At 34.1% G+C, this 18,016-nt stretch overlaps 1 protein-coding gene across 2 annotated transcripts in view; it reads right to left on the bottom strand.

Moving 5' to 3' along the window:
- The window catches only part of LOC114324319 (uncharacterized), a 903,318-nt gene that overhangs the window by 200,615 nt on the left and 684,687 nt on the right, over window positions 1-18,016 (bottom strand). Inside the window, exon 1 of one of the 2 annotated variants that reach the window (XM_050661073.1) lies at window positions 1,549-7,921. The exons of the other annotated variant lie outside the window; for it this stretch is intronic. Within the exon in view, the coding sequence (XP_050517030.1) occupies window positions 2,066-7,312 (5,247 nt within the window). The 5' untranslated portion in view covers window positions 7,313-7,921 and the 3' untranslated portion in view covers window positions 1,549-2,065. Of the gene's footprint in view, window positions 1-1,548; window positions 7,922-18,016 lie in introns of those variants that run through there. 2 annotated transcript variants of the gene reach the window in all.

The following is an 18,016-nucleotide window of genomic DNA, read 5'->3' as shown; positions in this document are numbered from 1 at the left end:
TTACTATACATGGCTACAAAAATGGTTTTTATGTTCCTCTAGTATTTTGTTTGTTACTAAATAAATCACAGCAATCGTACAGTACTTTTGATACATTAATAACAATATGTACAGATTTGAATTTAAATTTTAAACCGAAGCGAATACCTAATTTCTGATTTTGAAATAGCTATTCAAAATGCAGCCAAGTTAGTGTAGCCCGACAGTATTATTTTTTGTTGCAAATTTCTTTTAACAAAAAATTGGTACAGAAAAATTCAAAATTTAGGTTTGTCCTCGAAATATAAAAAAAAAATAATGTGTGTGTGTGTGTGTGTACTTTGAACGCACGTAAGAAGTTACACTTCTATTATATGATTTCTTAAAAATAAATATACTTTAAACAGTTTGTTTTAATTTTTTTAAACAACAAACTAATTTTGTGTTTACCACTTTCAAAAAAATAAAAAAAAGTATAGGATTGCTCCGGACTCCTCAAGACCTCTCGATCTCTGGCCGAATGCTGTACCAAGTGCGCTGTGAGGACTGTGTCTGTATCGGTTCGGACGTACCTAATGATAATTCACGGTAACAAACAGACAAGTATAATAAATATACAATAAAATGTTTTAATCATACCTACTCATCTTACTCCCGAGGAAGAAAAATCCAAAGACACAAAATTTATAATAAATATATTTACTAAAAACACTAATATATTCTTTTCATACCTTTTCTTGCACTGATATATTTATACATAACTTGACAGATTCAGCAACTAAACGCCATATTGTCTGTGTGCGCATGCGCGCAGTATTATGAAATTTTACTCTCAATCGCGCCTAAAGAAGTATAACTTCAAAAATCAAACTGTTATTGGAAAATATTTAAAATTGTTTTTCGGCATTCCTTATTTAGATCTAAATGATGTTGGTAACTTTTTTCCTGATGAACTTTTTAATATTATGCCAGAAGATGACAGAGTTTTAAAATTTTGTGATAACATTGTTGATAATAATTATTTAACGGAAGATTCAACATTTCCACCTTACATGTGAGCTTCAAATTCATCATGTTTTATATTTACTACAAACGCATGTGAATAATTTCACTCGAAATTTAATGAATGTTTTTATAAATCACATCCTGACATATTCTGGTCATATACTGGTCAGCGCGCTGCCAAATGGCTAACATGCCAAGGGTGGGCGTTGGCTAGTAAGTAAGTAAGTAAGTACATATTTAAATTTACAGATATTTTGTTAAATTTTCAAGCAGAAGTATATGTGAAAATTAGAACTGCACATAGATTCGAACCAAAACTTGATAAAACGGCAAAAAGAAAAGTTGATTTTATTGAAAATAGGCTAAATGAATATTACGTTCATCAAAACATTACTAAATTAGACTTTTTTAAGTCAGTTTGCAATTACTATGCAGCTAAATTTTAAAATCTAAAATATAGTGTTTCAAAATGTTATGAAAACTGCAGGAAATATGAAAACTGAGTTGTAAAAAAAATAGAATTTAAAAATTATGTTTCCACAAGCTTTGCACAATATCGCTTACCTGGAAATCGGTGATGTTTAGGATATGGTAAACTTGTAGATCCAATGGGTGACTCAATTCTGGACTCCTTCCATGGAATTCGCGATGCACGTGGAACGCGGGACGGTACCGTCAAGATCACGAAAGGGAGTACCTTTTTCGTTGAAAGCTTGAAGCGAAATCACAGTAGTGGTACCTTGTCCTTAAAGTACTTAACGCATATCCAGTTTTATACATGCGTACCGAAAGCGATAAGCTTTGAGCTTGTGGATAATTTTAAAAATTGACATTAAGAAGGTTATTCCGCGTCATTTTACAGGGGGCATACCAAAATAACTAAATATAATTAAATTGTCTAAAGCTTATTCTACCCGAAAATAAATAAATAGTAGAATCATAGCAATATTAAAATAAAGAAATAAGGATTCCCGAACATTCACCCGGCCAAAACGAATGTTTTCAAAGTAAGAGAGAAAGAAAAAAAATAAAACTAAAGTTAAACTCAATTAAACTTAATTAAAAAAGGCAGTTACATTGCCTAATTGCCTGGAAGAGGACAAATCTTGACCACCGGTCGTTTCGTCGTGCCGCGAGAAGTTTTGACTTCGACAACGCGAATTACATCATCCTGTCCCGGAAATACGTTAACAATACGACCAAGTTTCCATTGCAAAGGAGCTTGCTGCTCATTCTTAATAACTACCAGATCTCCTTTAGAAACCGGAGGAGACAGTTTAGTCCGCTTGTGTCTTTGTTGAAGAGTGTTAATATACTCTAAAGACCAACGTTTCCAGAAATCGCTTTGGATACGTTGCAGTAGCTGCCAACGACTTAGTTTGTTAAGACTTAAATGCTCTAAATTGGGTTCAGGAATCGGATTATTTAACGATTCGAAAATCAGAAAATGTCCAGGCGTAAGTGGCTGCAGATCACTAGGATCTGAGCTAATGGGACACAAGGGACGAGAATTTAGAATAGCCTCGACTTGTGTTAGAACTGTATAGAATTCTTCAAAGGTTAAAATTTGATTTCCCATAACTCGGTAAAAATATGATTTAAATGACTTGACGCCAGCCTCGGCCAATCCATTCAAATGCGGAGAAGCGGGAGGATTAAAATTCCAAGAAATGTCTAATTTTTGTGCTGTAATTTGAGCAAGTTCTATTAATTGATTATTAGCACCCTTAAAATTAGTGCCCTGATCACTTACAATATGATTGCACCTACCCCTTCGGGCAATGAAACGTCTAAAAGCTGCTAAGAATGACTCTGAACTAAGATCAGATGTGGCCTCCAAATGAATGGCCTTAGTAGCGGTACAAACAAATAAACAGACATAACCCTTAAAAGTTTTTGCTCCTCTGTGTTTGCTCATCAAAAGCGAAAATGGACCAGCGAAATCAATGCAAACTGATGAGAATGCCTTTAACTGAGAAACGCGGAACGAGGGTAAATCAGCCATATACGGATTATATGACTTGGGTTTAGAACGAAAACATGTAATACATCTAGATAAACATTTATAAATTGCTGCTTTAGGGGATAAGATCCAATATTGTTGAAGCAACAAGTATTGCAAAGTCTTTAAACCAGGATGAAAATATGAGCTGTGAACTGATTCTATTATCAATTCCGTCAGTCTGTGTGTTTTGGGCAAAAGGATAGGATGTTTAATGTCATAACTAAAAGAAGATCTTTTAAGCCGACCACCAACTCTAAGTAAACCATCTGGGTCCACAAATGGGGCCAATTTACGAAAAGGTTTTGACAGTAACTGATTTTGATTAATCTTAAGAAAAATATCAGAAAAAACATCCAGCTGAACATATCGAATGATCGGTATAAGTGAAGAATTTATTTCCTGAGGAGTAAGGATTTTGTTTTCGTTGAGTCTTTGTTTAGACCTAGAATTTTTTATAAACCTTATAACATAAGCTAAAATTCTTTGAATTTTAAGCAAAGAAGACAATCGGTTAAGTAAATTAAATAGAAAATTGTCACTATTAACTGTCACCGCAAGTGCAACTTGTTTTTCCTCCTTTTGGATCTCTATTGATAAATCAGAGTAAGATTCAGTTGCAGGCTGACAGGGCCAAGTGGTTCTAGGCATAGAAAGAAAAGGAGGGCCTGACCACCACATAGAAGTATTTAGAAGTTGAAGCGGACTTTGACCACGACTTGCATAATCGGCAGGATTCTGTGAAGACGCCACATGATGCCAACTAGAATTAGGGACAGTTTCTTGTATATGACTTACTCTGTTAGCTATAAAAGTCTTCCATCGACTTGGTGAAGAAGACAACCAAGCCAAAGTTATCATAGAATCTGACCACGCATATACAGCGTCAAACATTATGAAGCCCTCATAACTTCTTTGAACAAAATTAATTAAGTTAGCCAGAAGAACTGCTGCCAAAAGCTCCAAACGAGCAATAGACTGGGTCTTTAATGGAGCAACCTTGCACTTAGCGCTAACCAAAAAGGTTTTGATATTACCAGTGGTTTCTTCAATTCGAAAGTAAACAACACTAGCATAACCTACTTGAGAGGCGTCACAAAAGCCATGTAACTCGACGCGAGATATGGCTTCAGAACCCAAATAACGAGCAATTTTAATATCAGCGAGATTTGGTAATTCCGTTTTGAATTTTGTCCAAATTTCGGTAATCTCGTCGGATAAGATTTCATCCCAAGGGACATTGAGCTCCCACAATCTTTGTAGCAGACGTTTTGCAAACAGAAGACAGGGTGAAATAAATCCGAGAGGATCAAAAATCCTACTAATTTCAGACAAAATGTGTCTCTTTGTACAAGAGCGATCAAAAGGGACATAGGAATAGGAAAATATGTCTGATGACTGATCCCATTTTAATCCCAACAGTTTGATGAATGAAGGTTCGTTCTTATCAAAACTATAAGATGAGTTCTGACAATCGGAAGCAGAAAGATGAGTAATTAGATCAGGGTGATTACTAGCCCATTTTCCAAGTTCAAAACCTCCTCTTTTCATAACTGCGATTAAGTCAAATTGAAGAGTCAAGGCTGAGGGAATATCATTAGCTCCCAGTAAACCATCGTCCATATAAAATTGAGTTCTTAAAGGTTTAGCTACATGAGGATAATTATTTTCTTCAGAAGCTGCGAGTTCATACAAGGTACGTAATGCCAAATATGGTGAAGAAGATATACCATATGTCACAGTGCGTAAATGATACTCCTGAAGAGGTTCGGATAGGGAGAAACGCCATAGAATACGTTGATAGTCCCAATAGTCGGCAATCACATTAATTTGTCTGTGCATTTGCTTAATGTCGCAAACAAATACATAGGCATACAATCGAAATCTAAGTAAAAGACTAGCAATGTCCTTCTGAAGCTTTGGACCTACAAGTAAGGTGTCATTTAGAGATACACCGTTTATGTCACGCAAACTTGCATCAAAGACTACCCTTATTTTAGATACAATCTCGAATTCGGAAATTTGTTCCTTAAATATAGCATGATGGGCGATATAATAGGCCGAAGGAGAATGGTTATGCTCTGTAGGAACGAGAGACATGTGACCCTTATTTAAATAATCTTGCATAAAATCACAATATTTTGTGCGTAAATCAGGATTTTTTCTAAAACGATTTTCAAGCATCGAAAAACGTCGATGGGCTTGAGAATAAGTATCAAGGAATTTAGGTTTTTCTTGACGAAAAGGTAACGGGACAAAAAATCGACCTGTAGAATCTCTAACAGTTAAAGACTTATATATTTCTTCACATTTTTTATCTTCAGAGGATAAAGGTAAGGATTTAGAAATCTCCTCAAGCTCCCAAATTTTTCTTAATTGCGTGTCGATATTTGTTTCAAGAGACATATGACAATTAACAAGAGTATTTATAGAAGAATCATTAGGGAGGCAATTTACTTTACCTTGAAGAACGTATCCAAAAACAGTTTCTAATGCCACTGGTTGATTTGGATTTCCAAAAATTCTACCCGATTTTAAAATAAACGGAGTGAGTTCTGCACCAACTAACATGTCTATAGGACCAGGTATGTGGAACTTAGGATCTGCCAATTTTAAAGTTTGAAGATGTGTCAACTCAGAAGGATTAATTAGGAATTTTGGCTGATTTGAACATACTTTAGGAAGAACAATGGCTTCAAATGAAAATGTTGGATCGATTTGTCCACACGGTTTCATTGTGCACTGCACTATACCACTGTTTGCAGCCAATGATATTCCATTGAGACCTTCAACAGGAATCGAAAAATTTCTTTTTGAAAGGCCAAGACGTTGAACACAAGATTCAGAAATAAAATTCGCCATAGAACCTGTATCAAGAAGAATTCGTATTGTGGTAAAGTTACCTCGAATATCCTTTACTTCCGCTTCACAGGTTGACAATAAAATAGTTGATTGAGGAAGTGATAAGGTGCTTGTAATACAGTCAGAATTGATGTAAGTATTTACAAGGGTATTGGTAATCGAAGAACTAGTAGACGGGTTGCAACCCACTGACGGACCAACAGAGGGGTTGGAAGAAGTAACCTGAACGTTTGAATTCTGCTCAGAAGCTGTATCGTTTGATTTTTTATCAAAGTGCAATGTTGTATGATGGGGGAATTTGCAAACACGACATTTATGAGATGACACACAATTCCTCATAGAGTGTGGCGAAACTAAACAATTAACGCAAAGTTTGTGTTGTTTAGCAATAGAAAACCTCTCTTGAGGGGATTTATAAAGAAATATTCTGCACTTATATAAGGCATGAGGCGAAGAACATAAGATGCACTTAGACTGCTCAACTGAATTAGGGCTGGATTCCACCAGAAAACTAGATACGTGTTTTTTATTGTTCACCTTTGGATTGTGAGATGACGAAGCAATATACTGAACAGACTCCAGTGCGATGCATTGTCTATCTAAAAACGACATTAATTGCCTATAAGTTGGCAATTCCTGGCTAAGGCTATGTTCCAGTTCAAAATTGGTTCTGGTTTTTGAATCTAATTTATTAAGAAGCATGTTAAATAGCAAAAAATCCCAATGATCTACAGGCAACTTCATTACCCTGAGAGCAGCAACATTTTCTGAAAAGACACTTAATAATTTTCTTAGTTCAAAAGAATTTGCCTTTGAAATTGAGGGAGCATTAAAAATTTCATTATAATAGTGGCTAGCTAAGATACGTGTATTTTTATATCTTTTTTCCAGCTTTTCGTATACTACAGTATAATTGCCCTCAGTAAGAGGAATGCCTTTGATTAAAGCTAGGGGTTCATTACCCAAAGAAGTAAGCAGATACTGAAACTTTTCAACATTAGATATGTCAGGATTATTGTGGATTAGACTGTTAAAGACATCAAAATAAGTAGGAAAATCTTTATAAGAACCTTCGAAACGCATCAAGGAAAGCTTTGGAAGGTTTACGACACTTCTACGGTTAGAAGAATTAGAATTATCTACAGTAGACATGTTTGCCGCTTGAGAAGATGAATCATTCAACAAAAAATCATGTTTTAGTGATAAAACTCCATAAAAGGCTTTATCAGCATTTAATCTCATCTCATCACAGGAAGAAAATTCATCATCATTGATTAATGAAATAACAGTGTTATGATTACTTTGAAATTCATTATAAGTGCCATCAATAGCATTGGCTCTAACAAGAAATTCAGGCTTTAAAGACTCATCATTCGAAACTTTAAGACCACACTCGTAAGTTTCTTGTAATCGTTTAAAAGCAGTAGTTCGCTTTAAATTGGCTTTTGTTAATTTATCAGACATGTTAGAAAGTTAATTTAACAAATTAATATTCTAATAAAATTTACTTAAATGTGATTGATTTGTATTCTAAATAGCGAATAAAAAATTTATTAATCGAAGACACAAGTGGTTTAAATAATAAACGTAATTGAAATAATAATTGTTTTGTTATAAATAAGCGAACAACAGCAAGTAACTTTATTTATCAAAATCGACATAAAAATAAACAAGAAAACCTAATTAACGTGAACCCATCAAATTAACCGATAATAATAATTAGCGACAGGTTTGGAAAAGCAAAAACTAGAAAGCGATGTACCGTTCAATTTCTCGATTCAAAAATATGTGCGAGAATTTACTTTAGGTATCGTATTGTAAAGTTTTTAAAAGTTACAAAAAAGTGACTGTTAATAAAAAGCCTATAACGTTTGTCGTTTATAGAAGCTTACAAGGTTTAAAAATGACGCAAAATAAGCTTATATTATGTAAAATAAATAGAAAAAAGGCTCAAAATATGGCTGCGAAGGACCGAAATGTTTCAAAATGTTATGAAAACTGCAGGAAATATGAAAACTGAGTTGTAAAAAAAATAGAATTTAAAAATTATGTTTCCACAAGCTTTGCACAATATCGCTTACCTGGAAATCGGTGATGTTTAGGATATGGTAAACTTGTAGATCCAATGGGTGACTCAATTCTGGACTCCTTCCATGGAATTCGCGATGCACGTGGAACGTGGGACGGTACCGTCAAGATCACGAAAGGGAGTACCTTTTTCGTTGAAAGCTTGAAGCGAAATCACAGTAGTGGTACCTTGTCCTTAAAGTACTTAACGCATGTCCAGTTTTATACATGCGTACCGAAAGCGATAAGCTTTGAGCTTGTGGATAATTTTAAAAATTGACATTAAGAAGGTTATTCCGCGTCATTTTACAGGGGGCATACCAAAATAACTAAACATAATTAAATTGTCTAAAGCTTATTCTACCCGAAAATAAATAAATAGTAGAATCATAGCAATATTAAAATAAAGAAATAAGGATTCCCGAACATATAGTGTTCATTCTTACTTATTTTAATCACTAATCATACATTAGAATTAAGCACTGTTATTGTTTAACTGTAGTTTTTGTTATTGTATATAAGTTACTGTAGATTCATAAATAAACTTTATTCGATTATATAGTTATAGTTTCATTATTTAATCATTTAAAATTTTCGCTTATGCTTTGGGAATTGGGTTCCTTTTTGAATACAATAAAGTAAAATAAAAACTATATATTAAGTTCACAAAAATATTATCTAAGTACCTAGGTAGCGTGGGGCAGTTCGTAGTCGCTTTTAATCGTACTATAAAACTGAACCCATCAAAATCTAGGTAGCGTGGGGGAGTTCGTAGTCGCCATTTTTGAAGATTTTTGAAATTTTAGAGTATAAATTTTAGTTTATTCTGTGTCTCGCTTCTAGTTTAAAAGTTACACGTTCCGCAAACGCTTATTATTAATTAAGTTGATTAGTAGGGATGGCGGTTTTTGCGAAAACACCGGTTTTCGGTTAAACCGGTTTTATTTACTTACGGTTTAACCTGCCGGTTATAACCGATAAAAAAACCGGTTATTAGAAAAACCGGTTTACGGTTATTTTAATCAATATTCAACACCCAATTGGTAACAACGTTACATTTCCATTGCACTTTAGTTTGTGATACTCCACATGTCCATTTTCAATATAAAATCGTTAACAGTTTTCGATACATCTGGAAAAATCTATTTTCATTTGACAACTTCAAAGGGCTGTAAATTTTTTTGGTTCAATCGATCTATTTTTGGTTCAAAATATATGATTTAATTTATGACCTACCTTTATAATAAAACTAACTCAATGAAAATTTCAGATCCAAATCATATAAAACAATTGCAAAATACAAAAGGTAGTGAAATTAGGTATCTATATGTATAATAATTATAAAAACAAAAATGTAACATCAAAAATAGTACTTAAAACTTATAAAAACAAATAACGAATCATTGTTAAAATTATTCTGAATTGGATGTATTATTGTCCTAAATGTTTTTGCAACGTTGTATTTCTGAAAAACAATAATTCCTTTTTACAAAACATACACAAAACTCTTCAATTTTTTTTAAGTGATTTTACAGGAATAATTGTTTTTCTTCTGGATTTATTAAGGATAAAATATAAGCTTTTTCTCGTTTGTGTCGGTACAATCTCTCTATACAATTACATATAATACAACTACATATGTAGACTGCACAGATGATTGATACTAATATCTGTTTTTGCTAGGATTCCCCAATTCAATAAACAAGAGGTGCTAATTCTCAAATTCATCAAAATAGCCAATTCCAAATAACCATATTATGTTAGTGAGTTATAACGAATATAACATTAAACAAATCAAGAGTTATTGATGAATTTAAGCAAACAATATTTCTTTTCGGATTTTTTTTTCATAGATAATTTATTCGGTTTTTCACTGGTTATTACTTTAAAAACAAAAAACCGGTTAAAACCGGGACAAAAAAAAACAACCGATAAAACCGGTTATTGCGAAGTAAAAAACGGGTTTTAGGTTAAAACCGGTAGGTTTTTCCCATCCCTATTGATAAGTGGCAAAAGAAAAACATCCTTAGTTCATGTCCTAGTTGGTGACCTTTAGCCTGTAAAAGTGCCATTGTGTTTATACTTCGCGGACTAGTGTAAATGGGTCATTGAATCAGCGGTTTAAAGATAAGAATTTTACTAAAGAACTTTGACCAGATTTTATTTTATTTAGTAATAATAACAAACTTAGTCTTTGAATTACCATATTTGTTATTGCTTTTATTCTTTTATTCCCACGTTAGTAAGTGGTCCTTCAATTTGTGATTTATTAGGTATATTGCTAATTATTACGCTCTAAAAGATACTAAGATCACCATCTTATTTTTTTTGTTCATCTTCATTCAAATTTTGTTCATCAAATTTTTATGTATCTGATCAAATTTAACAGCAATAAAATCAAAAAAGTTAACTACATTCGATAAGACTCTATCAGTCGCAATTCCGTACACCTGTGTGAACACAATCGTAATAAAATATAAATAATCGACAGATTTGTACCCGCCGTATTGAGAATATTCGCAGTAAGGTTACGTGATAAAAATAATATTCTTTATCGTCGTGATACCGGGGATGATTCGAGTTCATTACCGCGTTTCTATGCTAAAATTCAAACGACCGTAGCGTGGCGGATGAGAATTTTACATGCCGCATAAAATCAAATAAAGGTGCTTATATTATAAGGTGAGTTTCAACCAAAACGAACACGATAAAAGTAAAATTGAATTTTTTTCCTGTTATTTTCCTTAATAAATTAGTTTTTTTATATATTTGTTTAAATTGTGTTGTTTTTTCTTCTTAAAGTGCTCTCTTCTCAATAGAGGTTGGCTACAACAATTGCAAACCCTTGTCTGTCTTCTTCTTCTTCTTATCGTGCCCTATCAAGTCCCCTTGAAGATGGCGATTAACATGGCGAAACTGTCTCTGTCTCGAGCTATTCTAAATAGTTGTTCTGCTTTCTTTATTCCTGTCCACTCCCTGATATTCTTCAACCAAGAGGCCTGCTTTCTACCAATTCCTCTGCTTTCTTCGATTTTACCCATCATAATAAGTTGAAGAATATTATACCGGTCTCCCCTTACTACGCGTCCAAAATAGGCCATCTTTCTATATTTGATGTTATCAAACAGCTCCGAGCAGCATTTGCTCTCTTAAGGACTGCCTCATTTGTCAGCATAGCCGTCCATGGTATTTTCAGTGTACGTTTGTGCAGCCACATTTCAAAGACCTCCAAACGATTAATGTGGATATTTTTAATGTTTATGCTTCGACACCATACAAGAGGACTGACCAAATGTAACATTTAATCATGCGCTTTCGAAGTTGAATTTGCAAGATATCATTACAAAGAAATGACCTCATTTTTAAGAATGTCGTGCGGGCTATCTCGCTTATAAATTTTATCTCTTTATCTGGATCTACTTGTTCAGTAATATGGCAACCAAGATATTTAAACCTGGGTACTCTTTGTATTATATGACCAAAATATAACCGCGAATCTTGATGGACCAAACAGCTAAATACCATGTATTTTGTTTTTGAACAGTTTATGTTTAAAGGTGTGTTAATCCATTCACATTATCACTTAAAATAACTGTTTCGTCTGCATATCTGATTGTATTTATCAGAATTCCATTAACTTTCACATCCCATTCCAAATTATGCAGCGCTTCCTTAAATATTATATCTGAATATAAATTGAATAATAGTGGGGACAGTATACAACTCTGTCTGACACCTCTTTGTATTTTGCATATTTCTGTTGATTTTCCATTTATGTAAGCTGTCGCTGTTTGACGCCAGTATAATTTTTCTATGATTCGTACATCTTGACTATCAACTCCTTTATCCTTTAATTTCTTAATTAATTTGTGATGTTATACTCAATGAAAGGCCTTTTCATAGTCAATAAATAGAGGCAAAGACGTATTTCTTTGATTCTCGGCATTTCTGTGTTTCTTCAGATATTCTTATTAGCTGTTCAAAATTTGGCCGTGTCCATTGTTGGATGATTCATAGCCATAATAGTCTTTTCCTTCCTACTCATCTCTTTCCCTCGATCTTTCCTTTAACTACTAGAAGTTGAGCATATTGGTACTTATTTTTCTCAGTATATGTGGCCTATAAGCAAAAAATAATGCAAAAGGAGGAAGTGCAGTGATAATTAAAGAAAATTTACATTACGAAGAAGCCAACTACGTAACAGAAAAAGTGCAGTTAACTGCAGTAACACTTAGAACTCTTAGATACCCACTGATAGTGGCAGCAATCTATAGTCCTCCGAAACATGCAATAAGTAAGGAGGAATATATTGACCTCTTTACCGAGCTGGGAAAGAGATTTATAGTAGGAGGCGATTATAATGCTAAAAATACTCACTGGGGCTCAAGGTTAACCACAACAAAAGGCAGAGAACTTTTAAAAGCTGTGAATGAATACGGAGCCATAACCTTGTCAACAGGGAAGCCAACTTATTGGCCTACTGACCCCAACAAGATACCTGACCTAATTGATTTTTTCATAACCAAAAATATATCGCAAAACTACCTGAAAATAGATGAATGTCATAAGTTATGTTCTGACCATACAGCAATAACACTAACACTAAGCGAAAACATAATATATAAAGAAAATAACCCTTCGCTAACTAATAAGTACACCGACTGGATAAGCTTCAGACAAATGCTAGAAGAAACAATTAATTTAAACGTTTCTCTTAGAACCGTAAAAGACATTGAAAAAGAAGTTGACCAATTCAATAAAGACATCCAAAGAATATCTTGGGAATGTACTCCAGACATCAAAAGACGCCTAAAAGGATGCAACTACCCGGCAGAAATTAGAACGCTGGTATACGAAAAACGGAAAGCAAGACGAAAATGGTTCCAAAGTAGAACTCCTCAAGATAAAACAATTGTAAATAATCTCACCCAACAACTAAAAAGAGAGATAAAAGAATTTAAAGAAGAATCCATTAGGACATACTTAAACAACCTAAAGAATGAAAGATCCACAGAATACTCACTATGGAAGGCAACCAATGGATTAAAAAAACCAATGATGCAAATACCACCCATAAAAAAAGAAGACGGCACTTGGGCTAGAAGCAGCGAACAAAAAGCAGAATGCTTTGCTACACATCTAGAAAAAATATTTCAACCGCATCAACAACAACAAGAAGAAGAAGCATTACAGAGCAACCATTTGCAAGAAGAAGAGAACATAATGCCAGTAACTGTAGAAGAAGTAATAAAAGAAATCAAGTATAATTTAAACCCGAGAAAAGCTCCTGGCTTTGATTTAATAACAGGACAAATATTAAAACAGCTCCCAAGAAAAGCAATTGTCAAGTTGACCTATTTAATTAATGCTGCGATCAGATTAAAATCTATTCCTACATGGAAAGTGGCGATATAGTGGAAATAGTAATGATACCAAAACCAGGCAAACCACCACATATAACCTCTTCCTATAGACCAATATCACTGCTACCCACAATGTCTAAATTATTTGAAAAACTTCTCCTCAGAAGATTGCAACCAATTATAGTAAACAAAAAATTAATTCCAAATCACCAGTTTGGTTTTAGGCAAAAACACTCAACTATAGACCAACTCCACAGAGTCACCGATATTATAGAAAATGCACTAGAGGAGAGAAAAGTTTGTTCAGCTTTATTCTTAGATGTTGCCCAGGCATTTGACAGAGTTTGGCATGAAGGACTATTTCATAAATTAGAGACTATTCTTCCAAAATCATACACAGACATAATTAAATCGTACTTAACTGATAGATATTTCAGAATCAAGCAAGATGATGCTTATTCTGAACTTAAAGAAATAAAAGCCGGAGTCCCCCAGGGTAGCGTATTGGGCCCGGTCCTATATCTCCTTTATACATGTGATCTACCAGAATTCGATAACTACTGTTTAGCTACCTTTGCCGACGACACCGCCATATTAGCAGTAGGTAAAGATAACGTAGAAACAGCCAATAAACTACAAAATGCGATAAGCAAATTCCAAAAATGGACCAAGACGTGGAAGATTACATTGAATGAAAGCAAATCAGTGCATGTTGATTTCACTAATAAAAAAATTCTGTACGCACCAATAAAAATTAATGGACAAGACATTCCGTATGCTAACACAGCCAAATACCTGGGCTTAACCCTAGACACGAAGCTTCGCTGGAAAGCCCACGTAAAGAAAAAGAAGGAAGAATTAAATATTAAATATAAAAAAATTGTACTGGCTACTGGGAAGATACTCAGGGTTGTCAACGTATAAGAAGATGCTAATCTACAAACAAGTTATAAAACCAGTATGGACGTATGGTATCCAACTGTGGGGATGTACAAAAAAGACAAACTTGAAAATAATACAAACTTTTCAAAACAAAGTATTAAGGGGCATAGTTAACGCACCCTGGTACATCCGTAATGACGATATCCACAAGGATCTACGAATGGAGCCCGTCGACAAAGAAATCCGAAAACACGCAGAAAGTCATGAAAAAAGACTTCTTCTCCACGAAAATATTGAGGCCATCCAGCTCCTGGACAACTCAAACCAAAAAAGAAGACTGAAGAGGACCAAACCTCACGAGTTGGTGTAGTGTGCGACAAAGCTAATAGCGGAGCATTGCGCGACTAATGTGCAAGCAACGTGTTGGTGTAGTGCGTGATAAAGTGAAAAGCAGCGCTTTGTGTGATAGTGCGCAATCAAAAAGTGCGCCAGTAATAATAAAGACAACTAAGAAGACATCAAAGGGTGACTCTTAGATATTAAGTAGTTAGTAAGATAGGATAGATAAAAAGTTACTCATTGGTCAAAAACCAGATTGTAGCACTTAGCAAATAAAAAAAAAATGTGGCCTAGGTATGATGTTTTTCTGACTTCACTAAGATCTCGTTATTTGCCTATTCTATGCAGCAGAGGCGTGCGGACCATGGAAGCGGGGGAAGCACCGCTTCCCTATACTTCCATATAAGAAAATACATATATTATTAATTAGTATTTAATTATCAACAATGTTTCCCTAATCTAAGTAATCTATTATGTAACTAATAGGCATTGAAACATTATTAAAATTTGATCGCATACGAACGGTCTCAAATAAGCACACAATTCAACGATTCAGTCCGGTCCTGACGGAAGCGTATCCCAAAATCGCTGCTTGTCATGCATTTGTCCCGTTCAAAAATTGATCAAAGTTTAATAACCTCACTCGCTAGTCATGTTCCTTTCACGCGAATTTTGATACGCCTGGAAGCGCTCGTTCGACCGCTTCCGATTCGAAAACGAGATGCGGAGTCTGTTACTGCTGCTATAAGGGGTAGGTATTTAGGTACAAATGGCTCGATTTCAATTTTTTGCTTAATATTTTTACTAATATTTTATTTGACATTTTGAGATTTTTCCTTTTACTGATATTTTATAGTACCTACGACATTTTACAGACGCAGTCAAGTGACATTGCATTTTGTATAAGACAATTTGATGACTTATGATGATTAAAAAAATGAGCTGTTTAAAAATATTTGGGATAAAGCTGAAAATATGGGCCTCGAACCTAAAAGAAAAATAATGATGATTGATATTGTCGGCCAAAGAGAGACCTATCGACGATTATACATCGAAATTTTTGATAATATTCTACAACAAATGAATTATCACTTTGAAAATTTTAAAGAAATAAAATATGTAGAATTATGTAATTTTAATATGTCTAATTATAATTCATTAAAATCTCCCACAGAGGTATGTACCTATTTAATTCAGTACGATTAAATTATAATTTTTTTTGATAATCTAGCTTTGCATTCTCAGTTACATGTCATTTATAAAACACCTGAAATTAGTGATAAAGAAATACTTAGGAATCGATTGAATTTTTTGAATACTACTGGTTTAAATCAGTCTCTGTGTGAAGTGGGCAAGTTGTGTGAATTAAGTAGTAGGTACTAACTATCCTAGCTACAAGTGCATCAGTTGAACGAAGTTTTTCAGTATTAAAACGCATCAAAAGTTTTACAATAAATTTTATAAGTGAAGACAGACTTTCCAAGTTAGCCCTATTATTCATTGAAAAAGAGTGCATTTATTAAACAATTATCAGAAAATCCAAAATTTTACGACGATGTTATCGACAAAAAAATTGCATTGGTTGATAAGAGGATAGGACTCAAGTATATTGTGTCATTTTGTTGAAAGTTGTGTGTTGTGGAAGGTGATTCGAAATCGGAATGTAAAAACAATTTTGAATAGAACTCTTCTTTTTAAGTTTAAAGAAACCAAGCCTGGAGCAGGGACTTGACCATGAGCAAGCAGTACAGATCGATGATAAGTCTCTAGATATACGATATACTAAGTCACTAGAGTCACTAACCTGCATTGATCGGGGTAGGATTTCGTTTGTGAGTCCTTGTATCCAGGACTCCCACATAATAAGCACTTTGATGATAGAGAGCCCATATAGCGCATCAGAGTGCTATCGGAGGGGAAGTGGATAGTATGAAACATTGGGGCGGGATGGAGTGACGCCCGCTTATAAGAGTAAATCTTCCTTGCCTCAATGAATTTTTATCACCCGAATCTCATTCTCAAGGCGTGTGCATGTCTCTAAGGCTGGGTTAAACACTATACCTAATTTTTTGTAGTTCTTGTTTATAATCGATATAAGTTAACAGGTAATACATTAGGTATACACCTATTAAGTAGGTATGTGTTTTGATCTCGACCCTCGTAAGAAAATATTTGTTAAACCCTTATTGAATCGCTTCCTCTTCCGAAAATGTCACCGCACGCCACTGATGCAGCACTTCTTAGTTTTATGTATGCGATATCCAATGCGATATATATTTCTAATTTAGGTAAGAGAAATAAAAATAGAATTACAATCAGTTTAATATTACCTACAACTACCGGTTTTGCATACTTCATCTGCGGTCTTCATTAATATAAATTGTATATTTAAAATTTAGCTTGTTACAAAAATTATTATATTGATCACCATGGCCACAAATCACTATAAGAAAATGAAATGTCAAATGTAAGCTCAACTTCGCTAACACTTCTCAGTTTTGCGTCTTAAAACTTTTCATCTAGACAAAAAAATGGTCCGCTTATCTTCGTTAAAACCAGTTCTCGTTACGGACCGCAACTTGTTAAACGTAAAAAGCTTTTTGGTTTCTGCTTATTACTATTTCTATATAAAACAAAAATAAAAAAAACTAAGTTTTCAATATAATAGCCCATAAAACAACATCAAAAGATGTTACTCTACATCCTACCAGATTAAAAACAATGGGAACCTTCTCTGGTTACACCTCCAAGGCTTCTACACTTTGCAAGCCATAACGAATGCTGAGACTAATGAAGATGAGGGAATTTTACAATTTATAATTCACGTCCCATCTGCTCAGCGCGGTAAAGTTCCAACGAGAATGGCTCCCTTCGTATTCCAACCAGAGTAAACATATAAATTAAAAATGAATAACCATTTTCAATTTCGTTTCAACATGAAACTACAGCCGCATCATTATTCTAGTCCAATCAGAGAGTGCAGCAAGCACCTCTACCGGTTTCGAAACTTATTAATCTCTCATCAGGAGGTACATATGCTGCTCTCTCTGACCCAACGAAATAGCAGGGATTCCCTAGCGGCAACTGCTATCAAAAACTAAGTTTTCAATCTAATAGCACATAAAACAACATCAAAAGATGTTACTTTACAGCTTACCAGATTGAAAACAATGGGAACCTTCTTTGGTAACACCTCCGAGGCTTCTACAATTTGCAAGCCATAACGGATGCTGAGACTAAGGAAGATGAGGGAATTTTACAAATATTTCTATATACTTTGTATAATACCTAATATATGTTTAGATCAATTATACTTCTTTAATGCAACGATGTCAATAAAATGTTTTTTATTTAAATATCCATAAAGAATTTCTATGGTAATAGTAATGGGTCATTGAATCTCTAATAATGTAAAACTTCAAAAAAATATGGCAAGAAAGCAGATGTCAAGAGGCTGACACCAAAAAGGCAGGTAGATAGTGCAAGCCCAACGAAAAAAGATCAGCCGTAAAAAAAC

Source organism: Diabrotica virgifera, chromosome 9, assembly GCF_917563875.1.
Source record: "Diabrotica virgifera virgifera chromosome 9, PGI_DIABVI_V3a".
NCBI classification, from domain to species: Eukaryota; Metazoa; Arthropoda; class Insecta; order Coleoptera; family Chrysomelidae; genus Diabrotica; species Diabrotica virgifera.
Note: the sequence above shows the minus strand (reverse complement) of the source record. Positions and strands in the feature narration are given on the sequence as shown.